Raw genomic sequence first — 22,188 nt, 5'->3', positions numbered from 1 at the left:
TTAAAATTATGTAGTTATTGTGCATAATATTATAGGTCAAGTTTACATGTTATAAGTTGATTGAAATTCTACTTGGGTGTGTGATATTTCCATATCTTCAAGTGTTTACCAAATGCATTCTTGTGTAACCATTGGATCAAAAACTTTGCACTTACATGTTTAGAGTAAAACTAAAGAATGATTATTGTTAAGTGACTTCATGCCCCTACACTACATGAACTCAAGACATTAGGGAAGAGTGTGTAAGGTCCTCTTGTAAGGGTTTATCAAATGCATTGATGTGTGAACCCTAGATAAAAAAACTTTCCATTTTTATTGTAACAATACATGTTTAGAATGTAAGTTGATGAAACTATAGAATTGTTGTTGTTTGTGTTAAAGATAGTATGTCCCTATGGCCTACACTACGTGATCACATTGGGGAAGAGTGTGTATGAGGAAGTGGTTTTGAGAATACATTCAATTTGAAAACATGCACAATGGCATATTTACATTTTCAAAAAACCTTTATAATAACTTTCCAAAGGTTGAAAATGAGGGCACCTTGAAATCATGCATATAACCACATTTTCTCACAAAAAAGTGCTTATGATTATTAACTTCTCACAACCCAAGGATTAATCATTAGAGCAATAACAATATCTTATAATAGAAATGTCTTTACTACAATACAAAGATTGAAAACTATCAATAAAGAAGACATTGTGTGTTCAAAGACTTTATCAATTTAATCCTCATATATGTATTTCCGTTTAAATATTAATATTCTTACAATTAATGGTACAATTGTGCTTAAAGTTGTAGGCTCAAATCTCAAGCAACAGGTTTGATGTATGACAATGTTAGCCCCTAAAAATGGCTTCTACATGCGCACATGAAAAACCCAAGGATAAAAAATTGGTAGCTTTGCCTTGTAATTTAGGTACCTATCAATTAATTTCACATAGACAAAGAATTGCTTCTTTGTAATCCGTATAAAATTCCTATCTAAGATATACCTATGATTCACGTTTGAAAAGTATTTTACAACAAAATCTCGAAATCCATTTATTATAAATCGTGGCTGAAATAGCAAGGCATCATTGTCTAAAAACATATTACCTTTACCTACGGAAACTATATATAAGGTTACATTTCAACTCTAACGCAATGAGTTTAATGTTGTATTTTCGAATTTCATAGTAGAAACTCTATATTATTATAGTTTGGATAATGCACTCAAAACACTACTATTTGGACGTTGAAAATGGCTTTGTGATGTTGACATTGGCATTCCCCACAACATGAAGTAAAAATGATGGCAATGTGCTTTAAAAAGCCAATCCTAAAAAAGAAGACTTTGGTGTGAGCAGAGAAACGAGCGATGGCAGATCACCGAGGGGCACCTGAGTCAATGCACAGAGGGAGTTATGGTGTAACTTCCCTCGACCCGCCTCACATCTCTTCTAATATCTCTGGTTGTTAGGAAGAACATAAAAGAGGCAGATGGGATTTGGGTAGTTCTGTGGACTGCCAAGGGCGAGATGGTGGATGTGGAAAATGAAGCATTTTCTGATTTTGGATAAGCATGAGTGATGATGGTGTTGAGGGTTGTAACATAATTTAATGAGAGACGAGGAGAGTAGTGTCACTTTGTTTTTTTACGTACACGATTTTAGTGGTAAAACAACGAGAGTGAGATGGTTGATGTGGATTATTGAAGCACAATTCATGTTTTTGATAAGGATGAGTGATGGTGGTGTGGGTGTGGGTGTGGGTGTGGGTGTTGAAGTATAGTTTCTTCAGAAAACTAACTTGTTTGTATGTACAAGATTGTGGCGGTAATCGGCAAGAAGTTTGATGTGGACTTGAGGAAGCAAAATGCATGTTTTTGATAAGGATGAGTGTTGGTGGTGTGGGGGTTGAAGCATAATCTATTGAAAAGACTAGACTCATTTAGTTGTTTGTATGTACAGATTTTGGCAGTAATCCGCGAGGACTTGGTGTGGACTTAATGAATCAAAATGTATGTTTTTGGATAAGGATGAATCAAAATGTATGTTTTTGGCGAAGCATATTCTCATGAGGGGATGAGGAAAAAAGACTCATGTATTGTTGTATGTGCAAGATTTTGGTGGTATTCAGCGAGATGGATGATGTAGACTTACTGATGTAGAATTTATGTTTTGGATAAGGATGAGTGATGATGGTGTGGAGGTTGAAACACATTCCCATGAGGAGATTAGGAATTTAGACACATTTTATTGTTTCTGTGCAGAATTTGGTGGTATTCGGCAAGATGGTTGATGAGGACTTAACAAAGTAGTTTTTTATGTTTTTTGATAAGGACAAGTGATGATGGTGTGGGGGCCGAAGAATAAGCTCATAAGGAGAGGAGGAAACTTGGCTTAATTTGTTGTTGTATGTACAAGAATTTGGTGGTAATCCGGCAAGATGGTTAATGGGGAAAGAGGAAGCATAGTTGTTGACTTTACAGCCACGAATGTGGAAAGTGGTTCTCTTGAAAAACCAAAGAACGTAGTTGATCACCTTCAAATCCGAGATGGACAGGTTGAAGAAGTATTGAATGGCTCATCACTACGACTTGAGAGGGTTTGTTTTCGAATAGAGCTACTTTCGTTGTTGCCTATGGATATGGATACCTTGCAAGGTGTCTAGGGAATAGATTGTAATTACTAGACTATTTTCTCTATGTTGGAGTACATAGATTTGTTTCTTTAACCGTTGTCTACACAAAACGGGTTTGGGAAAAAATACTTTGTATGATATCGTTATGACCATGACCTTTATTTATAACTAATGGAAGGATAATTTGTTTTGAAAATAAAAGAGCCAATCCTAAAACCTGATGATAAATAATCATTTGCCCCATCAATGAATAGTCGACGCTAATAGTGACCAAAGCTCTGGACAAATGTCTTTCACAACAAACTTTATGAAAAAATGATAGATTTTAGAGTTCACCTTGGAAAGGGATTTGCAAGTTATATTTATTGTAAGTAGAGTACTACTGCATATTTGTAAAAGAGGATATCCAAAATGTTTCCTCAAATTAATGATGAGTTTCATTAGAATTTATGAGTCTTGAAGTTTGGACATGGATAATAGAGCCGACTGCTGGAATTGACCGAATTTCGGTTATATAAAAGAATAAATTAACTACATGAATATTGATTATTATCAAATATATGGGGTGTGTTAAATATGTTTAGCATTGAGCAAGCTTCTAATTTAAATTGGTAATCTAAGACACTGGGTGGGGGAAACTAGAAATTGTATGCATTTAGGTGAAAGCATGAACAAGCAGGTTATTTGTATTTGTCTAGCTTTTGAGACTCGCTAAATATAAAAAAAACTTGGTGGAGGTCATGCACCATCTCTTGTTAAAAATAATATTTTTCATGAGCACCGATACATAGGTTATTCTGGACAATACATTAGCAAAAAAGGACTCCACGAGTCATGAAACATGGAAGCGTAGAGGAGAATTGGTATGTGAAATAAATTTATGAGCATTGATGACAAAGTAATCAAGATTAGGAATTGACTAAGTCAAATTGAACTCCTATGTTGACATGAATAACCTCATCCTTTATTTTGGGTATATTTAAATAAATTCATTTACCTAAAAACCTCATGTTGCACACCTCTTTTACCTACAACAGCTCCATTAATGTCAATTGGTCTAAGCCAATGACATCAAGCATAGAATATGTTGCAAAACAAGAAGAAGCAGAAGTAGCCCTACTAATTTTAGAAGAACTTCGAAAAGTGTAAATGGGATGATAAAAAGTAAGAAATTTCTAGTTGTATTGAATTGACAATGGTAGAATCATTTGAATATGCACTTATACCACATATTGAACGAACAAAATTGACATGGTGTAGTTAATCAGACGGAGATTTGCATTGATATATATTATATTATTGTAATATATATGTTTCAATTCACTTGTTTTCCAAGCTTGTTGTAAAAGCTAGGAAACTTGATCAAGAAAGGATGGAATGCACAAAAGCCCTTCGTTGCAATAGGATGCATGTGAAGAAAATTCAAGAAGGATGGAAGTAACGATGGTTTAGATGGAGAATCATATGTACTGGTTAATGTATTTTTACGTTTTAAATAAATGTTGCATTTGAGAAAAGTTGAAACACATAAGTTACCAATTAACATACATATTTATATTTGACATTGATTAGTGTCATGAGGTTAGTCAAGCATTGAAATCTAGTTCCGATGAAAGTGATATTAATATATCTATTAAGAGCTAGAAATTGGTGGGTTTTGAGATTGTTGTGCTTCAGGATTGTCATGACTCATGATAGTATCACAATTATAAACTTTGTCATGTAGTGGTAGTTACATGATACATCTATAGACATGTAAATGGGGTTCCTAAAATGAAAGGTTGGCAAAGTAATTTGACATGTGGATAAACTTTTAATTGGACAAATTATCAAGTGATCACCAAAATATTAGACTCTTGCGCTTGACTATTTTTTCTCATGTTAACATTAGGTATAGATTATTGGGCCCAAGGTTACCATGTTCACTAAAAGCTCCTAGCTTGGACAAGAGCTCATATTGTCTTTATAGCTAGGAGGTGAGTCAAATCTCTACCCTCATTATGAATACATGTCCATGATTTGTGTTACGTCACATACACAAGTTGAGATTCTTGACAGGGTCATAATTGTGATCGTAAATTTATTATCATGGGAACTTTTAGAGTATGCAACCTTTCTGATGTCATTGAACACCAATGATACCTTCATATGTATTGAACATGGTGTTGTTCACATAAATCCCCAAACAATCTATTCTATCAAGTTATCTATAAGTAAGTGTAAAGCAACATTGAAGGAATGATAAGTAGCAAAACGACATGCAAAATGTGCAATGAAAGGGATTCTTTAATTACTCTTGATACATTTCCATATACTCATAGCTAAGAGTTAATAAAGGTCAAAGCTCGAGGATAGAAAGATTTATAATAAGATAAATATTTGAAATAATACTCATTGCTCCTATAACATTACCATGGCTCTTTAAGTGCATGCACGACAAAAAATTTGTATTCTTTCATTATCTTGCAGTTCAGAGGAAAAAGTGGTAATATTCGTAGTCTTAAGATTGGACTGGGGGATATTCTTTCATTTCAAGTGCAAAGGAAAGAGCGCTTGAAGTATTAAAATTGGCCCCATCTCTAAATGGGGTCAAAGAACATCACCTACCTTTTGGACTCATCTCTAAACGTGTTGAAGGAAAGACCACAATCGAAATAAGTATTAAAATTGAACTCTAAGATATTGTTTCAATTCTAGTGCTCACTCACATTGCCACCATTACCATCTCTAAATGCATGTACATGCATGCATAAATCTCAAATGAAAAAATACATTTGTGAAATTCTCTTGGCATCGCTTAGATTTTTCGAATTTTATCTTATTATTGCATTTTTTTCCCTTGACCTCCATGGGCCACTACATTGCTATTGAAATTGTTTATTGAATTCAATGTTGGATGTGGACACAATTTGTCCACTTTGGCCAGCTATTACTTATTTTCTAAGTGTGAATGCATCTCTATGAGTTAAAACTCTAAAGTATAAATACATTCTTTGCGCACAAGCAAAAATCGTTAATTCAATTCAATGTTTGGTGTAAAGGCTCACTATTCACATTGGCATGTTATTATTTTTTGTAAGCGTGATTGTATCTCAAGGGCTTAAAACCTAAAGTATAAATGCATTCTTTGTGCACTAACATAAGGGGGTCGTACACACCAAAACTAATGTTTGTCTATGCCTCGGAAGGCATAGTTACCTCCTATAAGAAACCTTTCTATTTGTATTGCTTCATTCAATACACATTTCCCCATGGTTAGAGTGGCCTTATACAAACAACGACAAAAAACATTTGATTGCATTAGTACTCTCTTGTGAGAGCTTATGTAGAGTCTAGACTGTATAGTTCGCAACTTGTATTTCATACCATTTTTGTGTTCATTGTTGGCCAACATTTTTGTTAGGACATTATTCAAACGTGGGACACATATCGCCACAAAGTTCTGAATGAACTTATTCTCGAAGTTTGTAGTGTTTATGTAGACAAACATTTGTACTTCCATCCCTTCATTTACTTCATCCATGTTACCCATTTGCATGTGGGAACATGGGAAATCTGTTACAAATACCCAAGACTACACTAGTCAACACTTATTTGCATATAGAGAGTGGACAAAATTTGAACAAAGCATGCGTATGCTTAACAATCGGCAACGGTTCGGTTTGAGAGGGTCCAAACCGAACCAGTTTGGAATGGAACCGTTTAATTTTTTTGAAACCTGAACCGAACCACGAAACCGTTAAACCGAACCATGAAACATTTTTCAAACCATTAAACCATTAAACTGTAAAACTGCGGTTTTGTGGTTCGGTTTCGGTTTTCAATTGTTTTAAATTTATAAGATTTCATTTTTTTAAAATTTTAAAATTTTTAAGATGTTCCTAAAATGTGAGAACAAGGTCTGAAAATGAAAATATTGTTTAAAAACAAATTTTAGATTTTTTAAAAAACTCTTTAAATTTTTAAAAATTAAAATTAAAATTAAAAACCGTTAAACCGTTTAAACTGCGGTTTTTGACTGTTGAAACCGAACCGTTAATAAAAACCTAAGCCTGAACCGAACCGAACCGTTAATAAAAACCTAAGCCTGAACCGAACCGAACCGTTGAAATCGTTAAGCTGTTAAACTGCGGTTTCGCGGTTCGGTTCGGTTCAAACCAAACTGTTGCCGATTGTTACGTATGCTTTGTGAAGCTACGTGATATATCAGATATGATAATTGTTGTCTCTATGCTTGAATATATGACCTATCCAACGTAGCTCTTCTCTAATGTGATGTTTCCTACCGTACTTAGTTCCAAGGAATATATGTAGAAGAAGAATTATATTATACGTAAGGTGATGTTCGCATGAATGCTAAATGCAACATGGTAATATGCCTACGATTCGAAACACCATACACACAAAGAATCAATGCATCTACATAGACAAACAGACATACATACGAACATACAACAAACAATGCTTCATATTGATACACAATAAACTGCACACACATAGAGCGCGCAATAATCCATATATGCACAGAAATACAAATAGAAACATGGAGATGAGTGATGGATGGATACATAAGATGGAGGGGATCCATGCCCACACAACATATAAAAAAAGAACAAAACCATTGAAAGACAAGAGACAGAGAGAGAGAGAGAGAGAGGGAAAAAAAGTGGAAGGTATCTAATGGGGATTAAATAGTTTCCGACACGTGGCGGTAAATTAAAAATAATTACCGGCTTCTTTATTATTATGTTTATTATGATTATTTTTCATCTCTCTCTCTCTCTCCTGTTCTTCCTGGAGCTGGAGCTCCTTCTTCTTCTTCTTCTTCGAAGAATTAAGGTTTCTCTGTTCGAAAACTTAGGGTTCCACAGTTCGGATAATCAAGGGGTTTCCGAGACTTCTCCGTTTTTTCTTTTGGCATCTGAAAACGTCTCTTCCTTCTCGTTCTCTGCAGATCTCCAACTGATCATCAAACGTTTTTCGTCAGGTGAGTTTCGACATCCTCTTGCCGTCTTTCTGTGTATTATCTTTCATTTCTTCTCCCCCTCTGTCTGTCTGTCTGCATAAATGGTCGATTACGTATAAAGTCTCTTTTCTCTTTTCTTTTGTGTTGCTTTTGCTTTGAATTCACCCCCGTTATTTCTCTATATCTAAGCTTCTCAGTTTCTCTGCGGATAAGATCCATGCCTCTCTGTTTGTATTTTCTTTTTCTTTGAATTCATAGTTTTGATTACTATGTATTCACGTTGTTTTTCCATTTCAAACTTTTCTTGGCGCAGTAGAAGAAGTTGAATCTCTGATGATGCTTTTCTCTTCCCGTTCCCCGTTCCCCCTTCTCCTCTTCCTATTTCCTTAACTTTGATTGATTTCTCGATCTCTGCTGCTGCACCTTCAGAGAGCTCAGAAGCATGGCGACTAGACTGAAAATGGATGAAAAAAACGAGAAGGCAGTAAGGAATCTGCTAAAGAAGACACCAAATCGAAGATGCATCAACTGTAACAGCCTGGTATGCTGTCATATATCCTCTCTCACTACCTTGGTAACTTTACTTCGTAAAGTAGAACATCAAATGTGAAATTTTGAGTGGTCTCTGTTAGAGTTGCAAGAAAAAGTGAAGTGAGGTCCTTCAGTTAGGGTTGTAGAAATGTGACGAAGAGGACTTTTTGTTAGGGTTGCAGAAATTTGATGAAAGCAGATTTTTTATTAGGTTTTCAGAAATTTGATAAAGAGAGGGCTTTTAGTTAGGGCTGCAGAAATTTGATAAAAGAAGGCTATTTAGATAGGGCTTCAGAAAAGCGATTAAAAACTTTCCAGACAGCAGAAATGGGATTAAAAAGCCATAGAAAGGGTTGGAAAAATAATTCTGTCGGGGAAAGTGATCCATTGCCTGAATGAAATAATAGAAAACTCTAAGAATGTATTATGAAATAATAAATCGTAAGTTAGTATAACAATTTAGTAGGAGACGATTTTATTTATATCAAATGATAAGAGGTTATGTTAAAATACCACAAATTTATAAACATTGAGTGGGAAAATTACATAATGTTGTAATATTTTGCTCGCTTTATAAACGGGATGGTCAGCATGCTCACAATATTCAGCCAGGCTTTTGAGTAAATGGGGTGAACTTTTTCTGCATACTGGTTATTTACTATGTGAAAATTGTGGACACATTTTCTTATTGGGGCTTAACCCTCTGCATACTATCAAATGGTATGCCTGGATATTTCTAATTTGGAAAGAGGACAATGAAAATTTAAGATTTGGTGGGAACAAAGAAAAGGATCTTGAAATAGGAATTTCTGAAAAAAATTCAGCTAGTAGGCCTGCAATGGCGATCCAGAAGGTATTGAGGATGATGCGACACAACTTTAAATAAGTAAAATTCAATTTTTTGGCATTTATGAGAAGGATATCTTACTGAACATGTCTCTGAATCTCGTTGATCATGTTTGGCAGGGTCCTCAATATGTGTGCTTGAACTTTTCTACCTTTATTTGTACACAATGCAGTGGAATCCAGTAAGTGCTTTCTTCATGTAAATGCTAGTTAAAGGTAACATCTACCTATATATCTGCTTAGCTCTGACAGCATATACTGGCTGCAGCCGAGAATTTACGCATCGTGTAAAATCTGTGTCAATGTCAAAGTTCAATTCAGAAGAAGTGGCCAATCTGGAGAATGGTGGTAATGAGGTATACATAATAACCAGATGCATTTTGCAATACTACTTCAATTGTTTGTCGAATAGTGTAGTTGTGGGTAGACTATCATGTCTCCATCGAGCTTGAATGCCTTTAGCACTTCAGGGACTTGGCATACCAATGAATTCAGGGGGGGAACATAGTTAGAAAAACTGATAGTTCCATGAAACTATCTGGGCCCTTGAATCCTTATAGATATGTTGAATGTAAAGATGAGACTATGAGGGACTTCAGGATTTGACAGTGTACCCCTGACGGATTTTTGGGTGGAATTCTGGTAGAAAAACTGGATGTGGGTGCTGAATCATATAGACATGCTCAATATAAAATTGAGATTAGGAGAGGCCTTGGGATAATAGAGTGTCCTTTTCTTCTCTGCATTCCAACCAAGTGGAACAAAAAATATGTACAGAAAATCTCCAAATTTCTTATTAGTTGCTCACCTCATATTAGGACTCTACATTGTTTTGGTTGAGCAAACAGTGTACCCCTGACGGATTTTTGGGTGGAATTCTGGTAGAAAAACTGGATGTGGGTGCTGAATCATATAGACATGCTCAATATAAAATTGAGATTAGGAGAGGCCTTGGGATAATAGAGTGTCCTTTTCTTCTCTGCATTCCAACCAAGTGGAACAAAAAATATGTACAGAAAATCTCCAAATTTCTTATTAGTTGCTCACCTCATATTAGGACTCTACATTGTTTTGGTTGAGCAAACAACGCAAACGCATGTGTGGTTGTGAATTATGAGCATGTCTTAAAATAGCTATTTAACATGACTATTCTGCTTTGACTGATGACAGCGTGGACGAGAAATTTATTTCAAGGGATGGGATTCCCAGCGCCAACCTTTACCAGATAGCAGGTTATTTACTTGATCAAAAACTCTGTTTTGCTGCTTTGCAGCTTTGCAACTTTACCCGCTGAAAGTTTGGCTTTACTGAAGATTTGCATTGGGGTTGTTCTGTTTGTTTGCAGCAATATAGACAGGTTAAGAGAGTTCATTAAAATGGTTTACGTTGAGAAACGCTTTTTTGGAGAAAGGGCATCTGCTGAAGGGAGAGGGGTACTGTTTAAAACTACAAACTTTCTTTCTTTTTGACTGTGTTTGGACAGCATTAGTAGCAGTAGAGACATTTTTACTTTCCCAATGAATATTTGAAACGATATAGGAATTGGTTTGCCTATTTGATTTTGACCAAACTATATATGATGCATTTTCAAAATGAATGAATGGTTATACTAGTGCCAATTTTGAGGTTGTTATAATTGATCCTCATCCAGGTCTCTTCAGAATTTTCCAAAGCAATTCTCTTAATTTGTGTCTGTCATGTTAATGATGGTAGAAATGAGTGTTTAGGCTAACAACTCCATTACTATTATATATAGAGGGATTGCATTGCCACTATTATGTTTCAAGCATTTGTAATGGTTGCAGATGATGCCTAAATCATATATGGTGGTCAATATATATAGCTATATTTATAATGTGGTCAATATCTGAATATCATATTCTCATTTTCTAGGGTGATTATGAAAATGATGGTCGCCGCTCTGAATCACGGTCAAATTATCGGACAGATTCCAGGAGTCCTACATATGAAGAAAGATATGATACCCGTCCAACAGGGACTCGGCGCTCAAATGTGGGCCATGATGACAGGAGATCTGAGTATAATGAAAGGAGAAGCCCTGCTCGGTTTGAAACTGAACAAAATAGATATGGCCGAAATAATAATGATCATCGCCGATATGACGAAAGGCCTCACAATGAGTATCGTGATAGAAAGCATTATGAAGATAACTACGATAGAAGGGTTGAGAAGTTTTCAAGTGAGAAAGGAAATAGGGAGTATGGAAGTCCTCCACCTGTTATACCTGTGAAGGAAATTCTGGGTGATAATATTCCACATCTTCAAGTGGAAGTTCATGGTAATCAAACCAATGGTGGTCAAGATGCGGAAAAATCCCGTTCTGGTCAGGTATAAAATTGTTTTTCTTTGACCCATCTAATAAGTGCATACGTGTTTTAAATTGAACTCGGTACATTTTCACTTATTTATAAAATTCTCATGGATCTAAGCTTTTGCTCTCAGTTTGGTCACTTTGAACTTTGGAAAACTTTAATATAAACATAACTTCTTATGATGAACTGCTTTCTATTATATCTCAACTGTCAACTGCTCTTTTTCACCACAGAATGGAGGTAAAAGATTTGGATCCTCAAGTAGTTTTAGTTCTGTTGAAGGCAGTGTGGCAGCGGGGCCTACAAGTTTGACTAGAGAGAGCTCTAGAAGCTTAATTGACTTTTTGTCAGAACCGACCCCCCCAGCAACAACAGCAGTTACAGAGATGACTGATCCTTTTGGGCTGAGCACAGTGTCTCAGCCATCAGCCACTTCATCAAGTAGCACTGGCTGGGCATCATTTGATACATTCTCGACAACCAGTGTTTCACCTCCACAACAACCATTCTCCTTCACAACAACTAGTGTTTCACCATCTGTTCCAGGCATCTCTTCAGGTGTTAACAAACCGACAGCTGATATGAATGGAAATACACCATGGGCAACTGAATGGTCTGCAGCTCCTATGGCTCCAGCTCTTGACCTGCATGCAAATAACTGGTCTCCTTTGATGGCTGCATCTATTCCACCAGCAGGATCCCAGGTAATTGCATAATTATATATATGGTAGTTGTATTTATTGATACGAAGGCACTTACACATATATGCCTGTTATATACCTATACCATATATGTGTGTATGTACATGCGCACACACATATATGATATGTGCCCATACATGAGCACTGACATACACAATTGGTAAATATCGATACAGGCATTAACAGGCTTATGGATTCTGGTAAGATGGTTGAATTTGTTTTTCTAACTTTTGCCTCTCAGATTTGGGATGCTTTTCCTCCAAGTCTTCCACCAGCTATGCAAACTGGAGTAGTGCCAGAACCTGTTGCCTCTTCTAGCAGTGGAGCAACACACTCAACAGCAGCAAAATCGTTTGCAACACAAGAGCTTCCTGAGGTAAGAAAAGCTCATTTTCATCGTTAATAATATCCTTTCTTGTTTCAGATTGATGGGATGTTGTCAGCTGTGTAGGATTCATACTTTTTCATTTTCAAAGTCCTTGGAACTGTCAAAGTTTCCATTTTCATCTTTCTGTATGTGTTCTCTATTTGTTGCATCTTTGTAACTTATGTAACTTGGATTGCTGTTTTAAAAAAAATTCAGGATTTTTTCAGCAGACCACAAACAAGCCTACCCTTTTCAGTTGCCCCCCCCTATGTATCACAGTATTCATCAATGGCTGAATCAACTGTGATGGTGAATTCCTCTCTTATATGTTGCCAAAGTAATTTAGCTTTCTGACAGCAGTACCTATATCACATAATGGATTTTGTACAGGGTATGGGCAATTACAGTCAACCTCAAAAATCAAGAAATCCATTTGACATTCCTGGTGATACACCATTAGGCGCATCAGCTGATCAGGTCTTCATATTAAATTCTAATGGATACTGCTTATGATAGATAGAATGTATGATTCTATTCACTCGTGTAAAGTTGAACTGGTACATAGGGATCGGCAACGGCTCGGCTCAAGCCTAAACCGTTTGGCTTAGCTGGCTTGAAAACGGCTTAGCGGCTTAGCGGCTCGGCTCGGCTCGGTTTAGGCTTGAACTTGCCTTAACGGTTTGAGCTCGGCTCGGCTTGGCTTGAGCCTCGCCAAACCGGCTCAAGCCGGCTAAGCCGGCTAAACCGTTTAAGCTGTTTATAAACTTTAGAGAGGGGGAGAGAGACAACAGACAAGGGGAAAGAGAGAGAGAGTAAGGGAGGGAGAACTACATAGACGAGGAGAGAGAGACAGAGGGAGGGAGACAACATATAAGGAGAGAGAGAGAGAGAGACTACACAAACGAGGAGAGAGAGAGAGAGGGAGGGAGACAACATATAAGGAGAGAGAGAGAGAGAGACTACACAAACGAGGAGAGAGAGAGAGAGGGAGGGAGACAACATATAAGGAGAGAGAGAGAGAGAGAGAGAGGAACTACATAGAGGGGAGAGAGAGAGAGACTACATAGAGGGGGGAGAGAGAGAGAGGGAGGGAGAGTCGAGACCATAGACGTGAGAGAGAGAGAGAGAGAGAGAGGAACTACATAGAGGGGAGAGAGAGAGGATTTACATAGAGGGGAGAGAGAGGGAGAGGGAGAGAGAGTCGAGACCACAGACGTGAGAGAGAGTGGGAGGGATCATCTGAGAGAGAGAGAGAGAGACGGAGGTTTCTAAACCGGTTTGGAAACCGGTTTACAAGCCGTTTACCAAGCCGGTTCACAAACCGGTTTAGCATAAACTGGTTTAGCCTAAACCGGTTTGTGAACCGGCTCGGCTCAGGTTTGAGATCCTGTAAACGGTTTAGGCTTAGCCGGTTTGGCTTGGATCAGGCCAAACCGGCTAAGCCTAAACCGAACCGTTGCCGATCCCTACTGGTACATGCTAATATATGATGTATTCTAAATCCTGCATACATGCATATATAACAAGCCTGGATACTGTTCTGCATCATTAGTCTAAAAACTAGAATCTTTTAGATAGTTGTATCTCTGGGTTCTAGAATTAATGTTCTAACAGTGTATAATGTGAGAATGTACATTCTGCTTTTCTTGTTAATGAATTAATATCATAGTTTTTCTTGACACATAATTTTGGTATTCTTGTGGTGTGGCAGTTTCCCAGTATGACCTCAATGCAAGCAGCACTTCCAAATTTTGGTATTCCATCAATGCCAGTGACTGGGCCTGGAGTTAATGGTTATGGTGTCCTATGGAATCAGACAAATGCAGTAGTTCAACCACAAACATCCTACCCACCATCAGGTATCTTCTAAAAACCACTTAAAAACGTCAGCAATCTTCTGCTTTCATTTTTGCAATTTTATTGTTCGCCCGGAAAATGTGTCTTGCTATGTAGTCTTGAATTTAACATGGGCTGGGGAAGCTCAAGCTGCGTTAACTACGGGTGGACGTATTCATCAACTCTCGAAAATGTTCTGATAATAATATTTCTTGCACTGGATGTGAAGACTCACTTATTCACTCACTCATGAGAAAACTTGATAATGGCATTTGAAGATTGTCGATGGGTTTCAAGTGATCAAGTACTTCTTGCGTTAGAATGCCTGTGATGTAATATTGTGCGCTTCTTGCTGGTTTTCCCTCTCATTACTCAGATTGATGAGTGATAGATGAACATACTGCTTATATTGATAAATAGGAGTGGTAGTTGAACTGATGTGGAGCTATATAGATGTGTTTACTATCTTGGAAATAGATATAAATATGTATCTTTTAAGTGGTAGATTTTAAGTTAATGTTTTCCTCTCTATCACAATCTATGTTGAACATATTGATTATAAGCTTATAAGAATGCTGTGGTTGGAAGTGGTAGTTGAGCTGATTTGGAGGTATATATATCTATCTTATGTTGTATGTGGTAGATGAAACTTCTTAGTTAAAATTTTAGCGTGGTTATGTTGAGCTATTGGCTAGCAGTGATGTTTGGGTGATTGTAGTTCGAGTTGCTTCACGCATTAATGTAAGAAGGGATCTTAGCTTCTCCTCTGATTTATTTGTGGGTTAGAAAGGATATTGGCTCATTTATATCCGCATACTTTTATTCGTGATGCGTAAAGTCTAGCTTTTGTATATGCAGTGACTGCGAATTTTAAAGGCCAACAAATGGCAAACTTTCCCCAAATGATGTAAGTTTCTGGTTTCTACAAGGTGGCATTTATCAGTTGGATCACTCATATGGTCTATATATATGCGTTCAAGGAATTGGAAAGAACATCTAACTATTACCTTAGCTAACATTGCTTTACATGCATGATGTAGGCAACAAGGTGTGGATCCAAGAGCTCTACCAAACTTCTTGAGCATGCCAAACCAAAGTGGCGTTTCACCTCCATATATGTTTTTCCAGAATCAAAGCAGTGTTTCACCTCCATATACGTCTTTCCGGAATAGTTCATATGGAGCGTCAGGTCCTAATGTTGAAGGGAATCCTCCTCAATTTCCTTTGCATCATAGCTCACTAGGTATGCCTGGTGGAAGTAGTGCGAATACAGATTCATTCTACCCCAATGTTAGTCAGCAGCAGCATCTTATATCACAGCATTCAGCTGGATCCTTTGGCAATATGTTTGGTACCGATCCTCTATTTCAATCACAACCTCATAGTTCACATGGATCGTTCAGCAACAAGTTGGGAACAGATGCACAACCTCTTCCACAAGGTTCCTTCCATTTTAATACCGAGAATCCTAATGGCAATCCATTTGGCTGATTTTTTTCTGGAATCATCTTCATGCTGCTCAATGCCAAAGACCAAAAGAAAAAGCTTCAACGATGTGATCTATGGTTTGTCACTGGTTTGTGAAACCTTCAATTCTAGCAGTGTCTTGTGAAGGTCGACAACTATAAGCCTCTTCATTGCTCTCTACATATTGATGATGATTCTGTGTATGATGTATAAACAATGACTAAATATGTTTTTCTGGGCACACTCCACATTGGAGAGATGAAACTATGGTGGATGATCAGGAATCCATCAGAGGAATGCTGGCTTCTTGCAGAATATATCTTCGTTTTTTGGAAGCTGGGATCGTGAGCAAAATGCTGGGAATCACTCAGTACTGATTTTCAGTGCAGGAGAGTTTACACTTCAGACAAGATAAAGTGTACAAGCATTTTTGTGCATGTTTGGGGGTTGCCAAACTTGTCCTAGGCATGATCAAGGATTTCTAGTGCTGAGAGTTGACACTTTCTAAAATGTCCTAAATGCTTGTCCATGCGTTGATTTTACCTTGTATCTTGTTTTTTTTTCTTAGAGAAGATATCTAGAGCCTCTTTACTTTTTAATATGCCGCGAAATCCCTATGTGAATGTGACTTGGAGTAATTTATATTTCTTCCTACTAAACCTAATTTGGGTTGATTGACTAAATATTTATGGGTTTCCTAATTGGACACAGTTTGAGCTGGATTAATATATTATTTTCCAGCTTAGACACTATTGGAGTTCGACGGTGATAATTCAAAACTGACCTCATTGGATCGGGAGAAATATTGTGAATGAAGTGATTATTTTTCCTGCTTAGACAATATTGGAGTTTGATGGTGATAATATGACACTGATCTCATTGGATCGTGAGAAATCGTGTGAATGAAGAGACCCTAATATACGTTGGTCACTTTTCGAGCTCTTCTTGGAAAAATGAAAATTCTGACATAATTCTACTCTTTACTGTTAACTCTTAAGCACAGGCTAAACAGTATAGTCAGTTTTCAAGCTCTTGGGAAAATGGAAAGCCTGAAGTAATTTGACTGTTTACTGTGGAAAGCCTGAAGTAATACTACTCTTTACTGTGGAACACTTACAGACCCCAATATAGTAGTGCCAATAATATAAAATGGAGGCTATATATGGTACTGTCACAGGCCCCAGGTCACTTTTTGAGGTTTTCTTGGAAAAATGGATGTCTGTAAGTAATATTGTTGAATGCTATGCTTGGTGGTTAAACAGTACTGCCTTACAGACTCAATGTATGTTCTCTTTTTTGAGCTCCTCTTGGGAAGATGGAATTACTTCAGTAATTGTGTGGTTATTGTTGAATACTAAATAGAATTATGACAGATCCTATGCCACCAATATATGTAGGCCACTATCATCCCATGATTTTCTTCAGTAAGCTCGTTAAAGGTGGAGGTTGGCCTGTTGAAGAAGAAATCAATATGTGCATTTGTTACACTGGGCACTATCTTTAGATAAACGAGCTTCACATATGTGCTCTTGGTTACATTCCCCTGAAGCATGCAAAGAGTTAGTGTACTACATAAACCCTAAACGCTAAAGGGGTACATTTTCTAGAAAATGAAGGGCATTGAGGTAAATATGCAAATGAATACAGTAGTCCTACATGTATTGTTTTGTTTTGGTAGCAAAGTGCTTTCACTTCTACAAAATGTGATCCTTTTTGTAGTGGAAAAACTATGAAAATATCATTTAATTAAAAACAAAACATTGCATACTTTTCAATCCCAAGTGTTGCAATACCTCTTTTGAACTGAGTACTTGACGATTGTTGGAAAGAAATTTATGGTATTTTGTCATTATTGTCCATCCAAAGATGGTGTCGCGTGAGAAGTGACTACAATTGTCAAAATGATCTCCTTTTCAACTAAGTATAAAGAGCTGCAAACATTCAAGTATTCGATGCAATTAGGTTTTGCATGAAATGATGGTTGGCATAGAGTATTCAATTACCATTGATGGATGTATCATGAAGGTACAATGTTGTCGTGTAATTGTAAGTACATGATATGCGGTCGTTGACTATATGTAGATTCAATTCACCACGTAACTTCAAATTATCGATATTGATATGCTATGATCATTGCATTACCAATTGAGATTATGATCTTGCATACAAGACAATGATAGGGGGTTGAGTATCAAAAAGCCATACGCAAGTTGGTAGAGTGCATCGACACTAATCGAATAAATGTTCTAAGGTTATAATATCATGGGCTCTAGTTAGTATAGGGACATTTGGAGTATGGGCCAACAACATGTAAGGCTAATAATAGTGGTCACTCAATATTTTTAATGGAAGACTTACAAAAACGACATTTAATATATAATTGATGCGCAATGTGGAATGTTGAATATTAGCTCAACCGAAATATGGTTTTGTAAGTTAAATCTCAATCCCATAAGCTTGTGTTTACAAGTTGAAGGCCAACCTTCAAGACCTTGCAATTTCTAGCAAGTGTTCAAGCATAGTTTTATGATCATGCACATATTGAATGCTACAAGTTAGTACACGAGTTCATGGATGACTTGACCCCACGAGTTCATTGACCCCACGAGTTCATGGATGACTTGACCATGTTTTTGGGCACAATTTGGATAACTATGGTATTGAGGGAGACTTGGGCTCATGTGGATGCTCATCATACAAGGAAAGTCCAGAGCAAGACAAAAACAAAGGAATGGGTGGAGTTGAATAACTTTCGCTTTTGGACATGCTTGTTGACAAAGAAGAAGTTTGTTCTAACTTTGCAAGTTCATCGGCATATATAACGTCATCGATCCGAGATCGTATGTTGTAAGCCAAGCTCTCTAATACTCTTGAATAACTTTCCAATATTGATTGACCGACATCCTACACGGAAACATATTTGTGAAACCGTCATTTGGTAGGCTGTTGATGAGCATGAGAAAATAGGAGGATCAAATACTCACCTTGCAATATTGTATCTTGCTCACATCTAGAATGGATTGGGGCATGCCTGGAAATTTCAACCTCATCAATAACAACAAGCTCTCGGCTCTCTCCATCAACATTTGCCTCTTCTCTAAACCTATCAACCCTTCTTTCGAGAATGTCCCTCGCAACACCTTATTCAATTGACCATCTTTTGATTCAATGCGGGCCTGTTTAATGGTTCGGACCTTTCGCTTCCATATGTGAAGAGCCGCTTCAACACTGTTCATTAAATCGACGATGTTGTGTTCTTGGTTTGGGTCCATACAAGAGATTAACTCGGTAGCCGAAAACTTCTCTGATCTCATCGTACGATATATTGTGTCACCTAAGCTTAATCTCCCATTCTACATAAATAAAAATAAAAATACATGAAAATTCCAAGAGAAGGCCATAACCTGATTTTGGTTTGTAATTTTGTTGGACATATTTAAAGTTGGTCGTAGAATTTACCAGGTTGCATACCTTTGGCAATGAATCCACATAAGTTACAGGAACCTTCATTTCAGAGAGGGTTTGGGCATTTACAGCTAATGCTGCTTTCAGGATTTGGTTGACACACTCTCTTTGGTGGTGCAAATGCTTCCTTACTTCTGGGGATAGGCCACCAGGAGGAACCTTAGGAGTGGGAAGCCACCATCGATCTACACGGCTCTGATTTGGGCTCTGTGCATCACTTTCCGTCCCCCCATTACTTGTGGATGGATCGGTATACCAAAAGCTAGTGTCGCTGAAGCTATCCAAAGTCTCCTAATCAATCAACAACAAACACGGCAATCCAAATGTACTGTTATGTTCACAGATCCTCATGGCAACCTTTCTCTGCTGAAGAACTTGTTTGCAAGTGAGCGTACAGATTGAAACATTTGGAGTCAATGAGGCCAAAGATTTATGTACATGCACACAATAATTTAGCATATGAGTTTGACACTTGAAAGTTGATGGGATGGAGATTAGTAGTTGCTATGGTTTGGGCATAGAACTAGGATTTCACTAATCAAACTATAAAAGACAACCAACGGTACCACCCTTTCTCTAGGGTAGAGGTATCTCATGGTTTGGCGGGGTCATTGGTAAAATTAATATGTATGTATATAACCATGTAGCCTTGCAAGATGCATTTGAATACAAGGGATTTTTTAAACTAGCCATTCATTCGACACATTATTTCTAGACACAACATTCTCAATTGGATTTAAGACAGAAATTTGCAATTATATAGAAAAATTCACATTAAAGGGTTATTTAGGTAAATCTATGGCCTCATTAAAAATACGCCTTTAAGGTTATTGTCTATTATACTTAGTTAACGTTTAGAAACAAACTTTGGGGTAAGGTATCTACAATTAGCATTGTATCAAGCTTCTTTAAGGCCGGAAGGTAGATATGGAGGTCTCGTCGATGTTTCGCTTCCATGACCTATAATGGTATGCAAAACTTAAACCATAAAAGAAATCATCAAAGTAATGCACTAGAAATTGCAATCTCTTGTTTGATGAAAGCATACATAGATAAATACCTTTATTGTGCTCCCATCATCCAAGGATTTTAATGAAGCATCATATTCAATAATGTAATCGCTAACCGAGAGGAGTCGTTCCATCTCTCGTTGCCATCGTACTTTTCGCTCATTTGACAACGGTTCGAGTTGCCGAAGCTCACCAAAAATTGAAGCTACTCTTGGAAAGTTTTAATGCTAGATAAAGCATATTATATAGTTTTGTCTTTCAATAAAATCCAAGAGAACCAATAGTGGGTATTAAAATTACCAGAAACATTGGTGATTGCATTGGAGATGGCGAGAGCAGTTGAAACTCCCTTACCTCCACCAGACAAATCCTCTCCAAGAAGAAGCTTCGCAAATCTTTCTTTGATCATCTCGACTTCTTCTAGGCCCAAGGCACCATGCATTATAATGCACAACACCAAAAGTGTTAATTCCCACTTTTTTATATATGAGCATAATATTCATCACACCTAAAAGTCAAATAGGCCAAAGATCATACAATGTGGAATTATAGCTCTTTTGCTAAGACCATGGGTTAGTTCATAGTTTTAAAATGGTTCATGATGTCAATGGTTAAGCCAATTGGCCATCTTCATGTGCAACCATCCGTCTCTTCAAACAACGTTGCACATTCATAATGCAAACATGCTAATGCAAAATTAATCAAGTCCATTGACAATCACATGTGTAATTACATGTCTAGTATCATTATGAATGGGCTCAATTGATGAGATATAATATGTATATTGTGCAATATTCTAAATTCTAGACCATGAATACGCTTTAATAACGCAGTTCATAACCTTACCTGAGGGTTCTCCTTGCTCAAGGGGAACATCAACATCTGTTCCATGAGATTTCGAATTATTGTGAATGCTAGTGGTGTCCACGGGTGTAATGGCCTCATGATGATGAGTTGGTGAAGAAAGAACTAGAGTTTGTTGTGTTGATGGATCAAGGGGGCATGATGGAGGACTAGATGGGGTCATCGGATTAGGATTGAAATTGGTGGCAATGGTGCAGGAGTCAACATCCGATTCATCATACAAATGAGAGGGATCCAATTCTGCTTGGGCATTGACGTTGTGTGGAAGTGGGTGGGCATCATCCATGGTTCGATGAGTTGACAAGACAGTGGTATGAATGATGGCTATGAAGAAGTGTGATATAGTATAGATGATAAGAGGAGGGGCGCTGAGATCTCCATGAACATGATGATGAAGAAGAAAAGAGAAAAGAGAAAAGAAACGTGGGGTGCAGAATGAGAGAATCTAGAGTGAGAGAGCACGTGCATCACACGTTTGGAGGGCCCCTTTTTGGTTTCATAAATAAACAAGTACATTACATTATTTACTCCATTTTGTTCCACGTGATGATGCCAAAAGCATTTATGGGATGATTATCCTATTTACCCCAAAAAAGAGAGGGAAGTTTTACTTATTCTGTTCTTATGTTCTTTAAGTTTTGTTGGTTGATCATGTGGTGGTGATGGTGTGGGGGCTAAGGTCATTCATTGTTTTCTTGCTCGGCCCAATTTCACATTGATGGTGAATGGCTCGTATAAGGAACTTGACACAATTTGTTTGTTCACCTTGTGGATATCCTTGGAGGAATGTCTCTTTTGCTCCCATCGTCTATATGCTACCACATTTTACATTGCTTATTGTCAATACCTGGTTGCAAATATGGTTACATGACTTATCTTTGTGTGTGTTTTTAAATATAGTAACATGAACCATCCCCATCCCATGTGTGTGTCTGTTGGAGAGATTGTTTGGTCATTAGATGTCGGTTGAATTCTTGAACATGACTCTTGGAAATACATATAATGGAAAATAAATCCCACAATCTTTTATAAAATATGTTGGATCTTTATTGAAGTCCTTGTAATTTCATCCACGTATGGAAACTTGGCCAGTAAATAAGTAAACGTTTCACAAACTCTTGGGAGAGAATAATAAACAAATAAAGAGACAATATTGTAGAGTAATAGGGATAGA

The 22,188-nt window shown here is 37.2% G+C and overlaps 2 protein-coding genes across 8 annotated transcripts; one reads left to right on the top strand and one right to left on the bottom strand.

The window, feature by feature from the left end:
• Window positions 1-7,425: 7,425 nt before the first annotated feature.
• On the top strand, window positions 7,426-16,339 carry LOC147868545 (uncharacterized). Of its 3 annotated transcripts, none has more exons than XM_087320681.1 (14): window positions 7,426-7,615; window positions 8,024-8,135; window positions 9,092-9,153; window positions 9,240-9,327; window positions 10,142-10,203; window positions 10,317-10,404; window positions 10,865-11,320; window positions 11,538-12,008; window positions 12,247-12,381; window positions 12,589-12,681; window positions 12,763-12,849; window positions 14,084-14,231; window positions 15,067-15,115; window positions 15,249-16,339. In XM_087320681.1, exons 2-14 carry the CDS (start codon window positions 8,037-8,039, stop codon window positions 15,697-15,699), a joined length of 2,289 nt encoding a protein of 762 aa, XP_087176807.1. In that variant the 5' UTR covers window positions 7,426-7,615; window positions 8,024-8,036; the 3' UTR covers window positions 15,700-16,339. The 3 variants fall into 3 exon arrangements, with proteins under 3 accessions (XP_087176807.1, XP_087176802.1, XP_087176813.1); XM_087320676.1 differs by having other exon boundaries at window positions 15,052-15,115; XM_087320687.1 differs by lacking the exons at window positions 15,067-15,115; window positions 15,249-16,339 and adding an exon at window positions 14,927-15,015.
• Window positions 16,340-18,265: 1,926 nt separating this feature from the next.
• On the bottom strand, window positions 18,266-21,412 carry LOC147868544 (rop guanine nucleotide exchange factor 1-like). 5 transcript variants are annotated; one of them, XM_087320612.1, is made up of 7 exons: window positions 20,997-21,412; window positions 20,451-20,567; window positions 20,201-20,355; window positions 20,026-20,100; window positions 19,147-19,431; window positions 18,660-19,028; window positions 18,266-18,579 (listed from the first exon to the last, which is right to left on the bottom strand). In XM_087320612.1, exons 1-7 carry the CDS (start codon window positions 21,298-21,300, stop codon window positions 18,328-18,330), a joined length of 1,557 nt encoding a protein of 518 aa, XP_087176738.1. In that variant the 5' UTR covers window positions 21,301-21,412; the 3' UTR covers window positions 18,266-18,327. The 5 variants fall into 5 exon arrangements, with proteins under 5 accessions (XP_087176738.1, XP_087176739.1, XP_087176742.1 ...); XM_087320613.1 differs by having other exon boundaries at window positions 19,147-19,428; XM_087320616.1 differs by having other exon boundaries at window positions 20,451-20,658; window positions 20,997-21,134.
• Window positions 21,413-22,188: the final 776 nt, after the last annotated feature.

The sequence above is a fragment of the Azolla caroliniana genome, unplaced genomic scaffold (assembly GCF_043228905.1).
Source record: "Azolla caroliniana isolate FFs.n. ecotype wild unplaced genomic scaffold, voAzoCaro1.0.p SCAF_1, whole genome shotgun sequence".
In the NCBI taxonomy this organism is placed as follows: domain Eukaryota; kingdom Viridiplantae; phylum Streptophyta; class Polypodiopsida; order Salviniales; family Salviniaceae; genus Azolla; species Azolla caroliniana.
The sequence above is the reverse complement of the archived record's forward strand: the minus strand, read 5'-3'. Positions and strand labels throughout refer to the sequence as shown.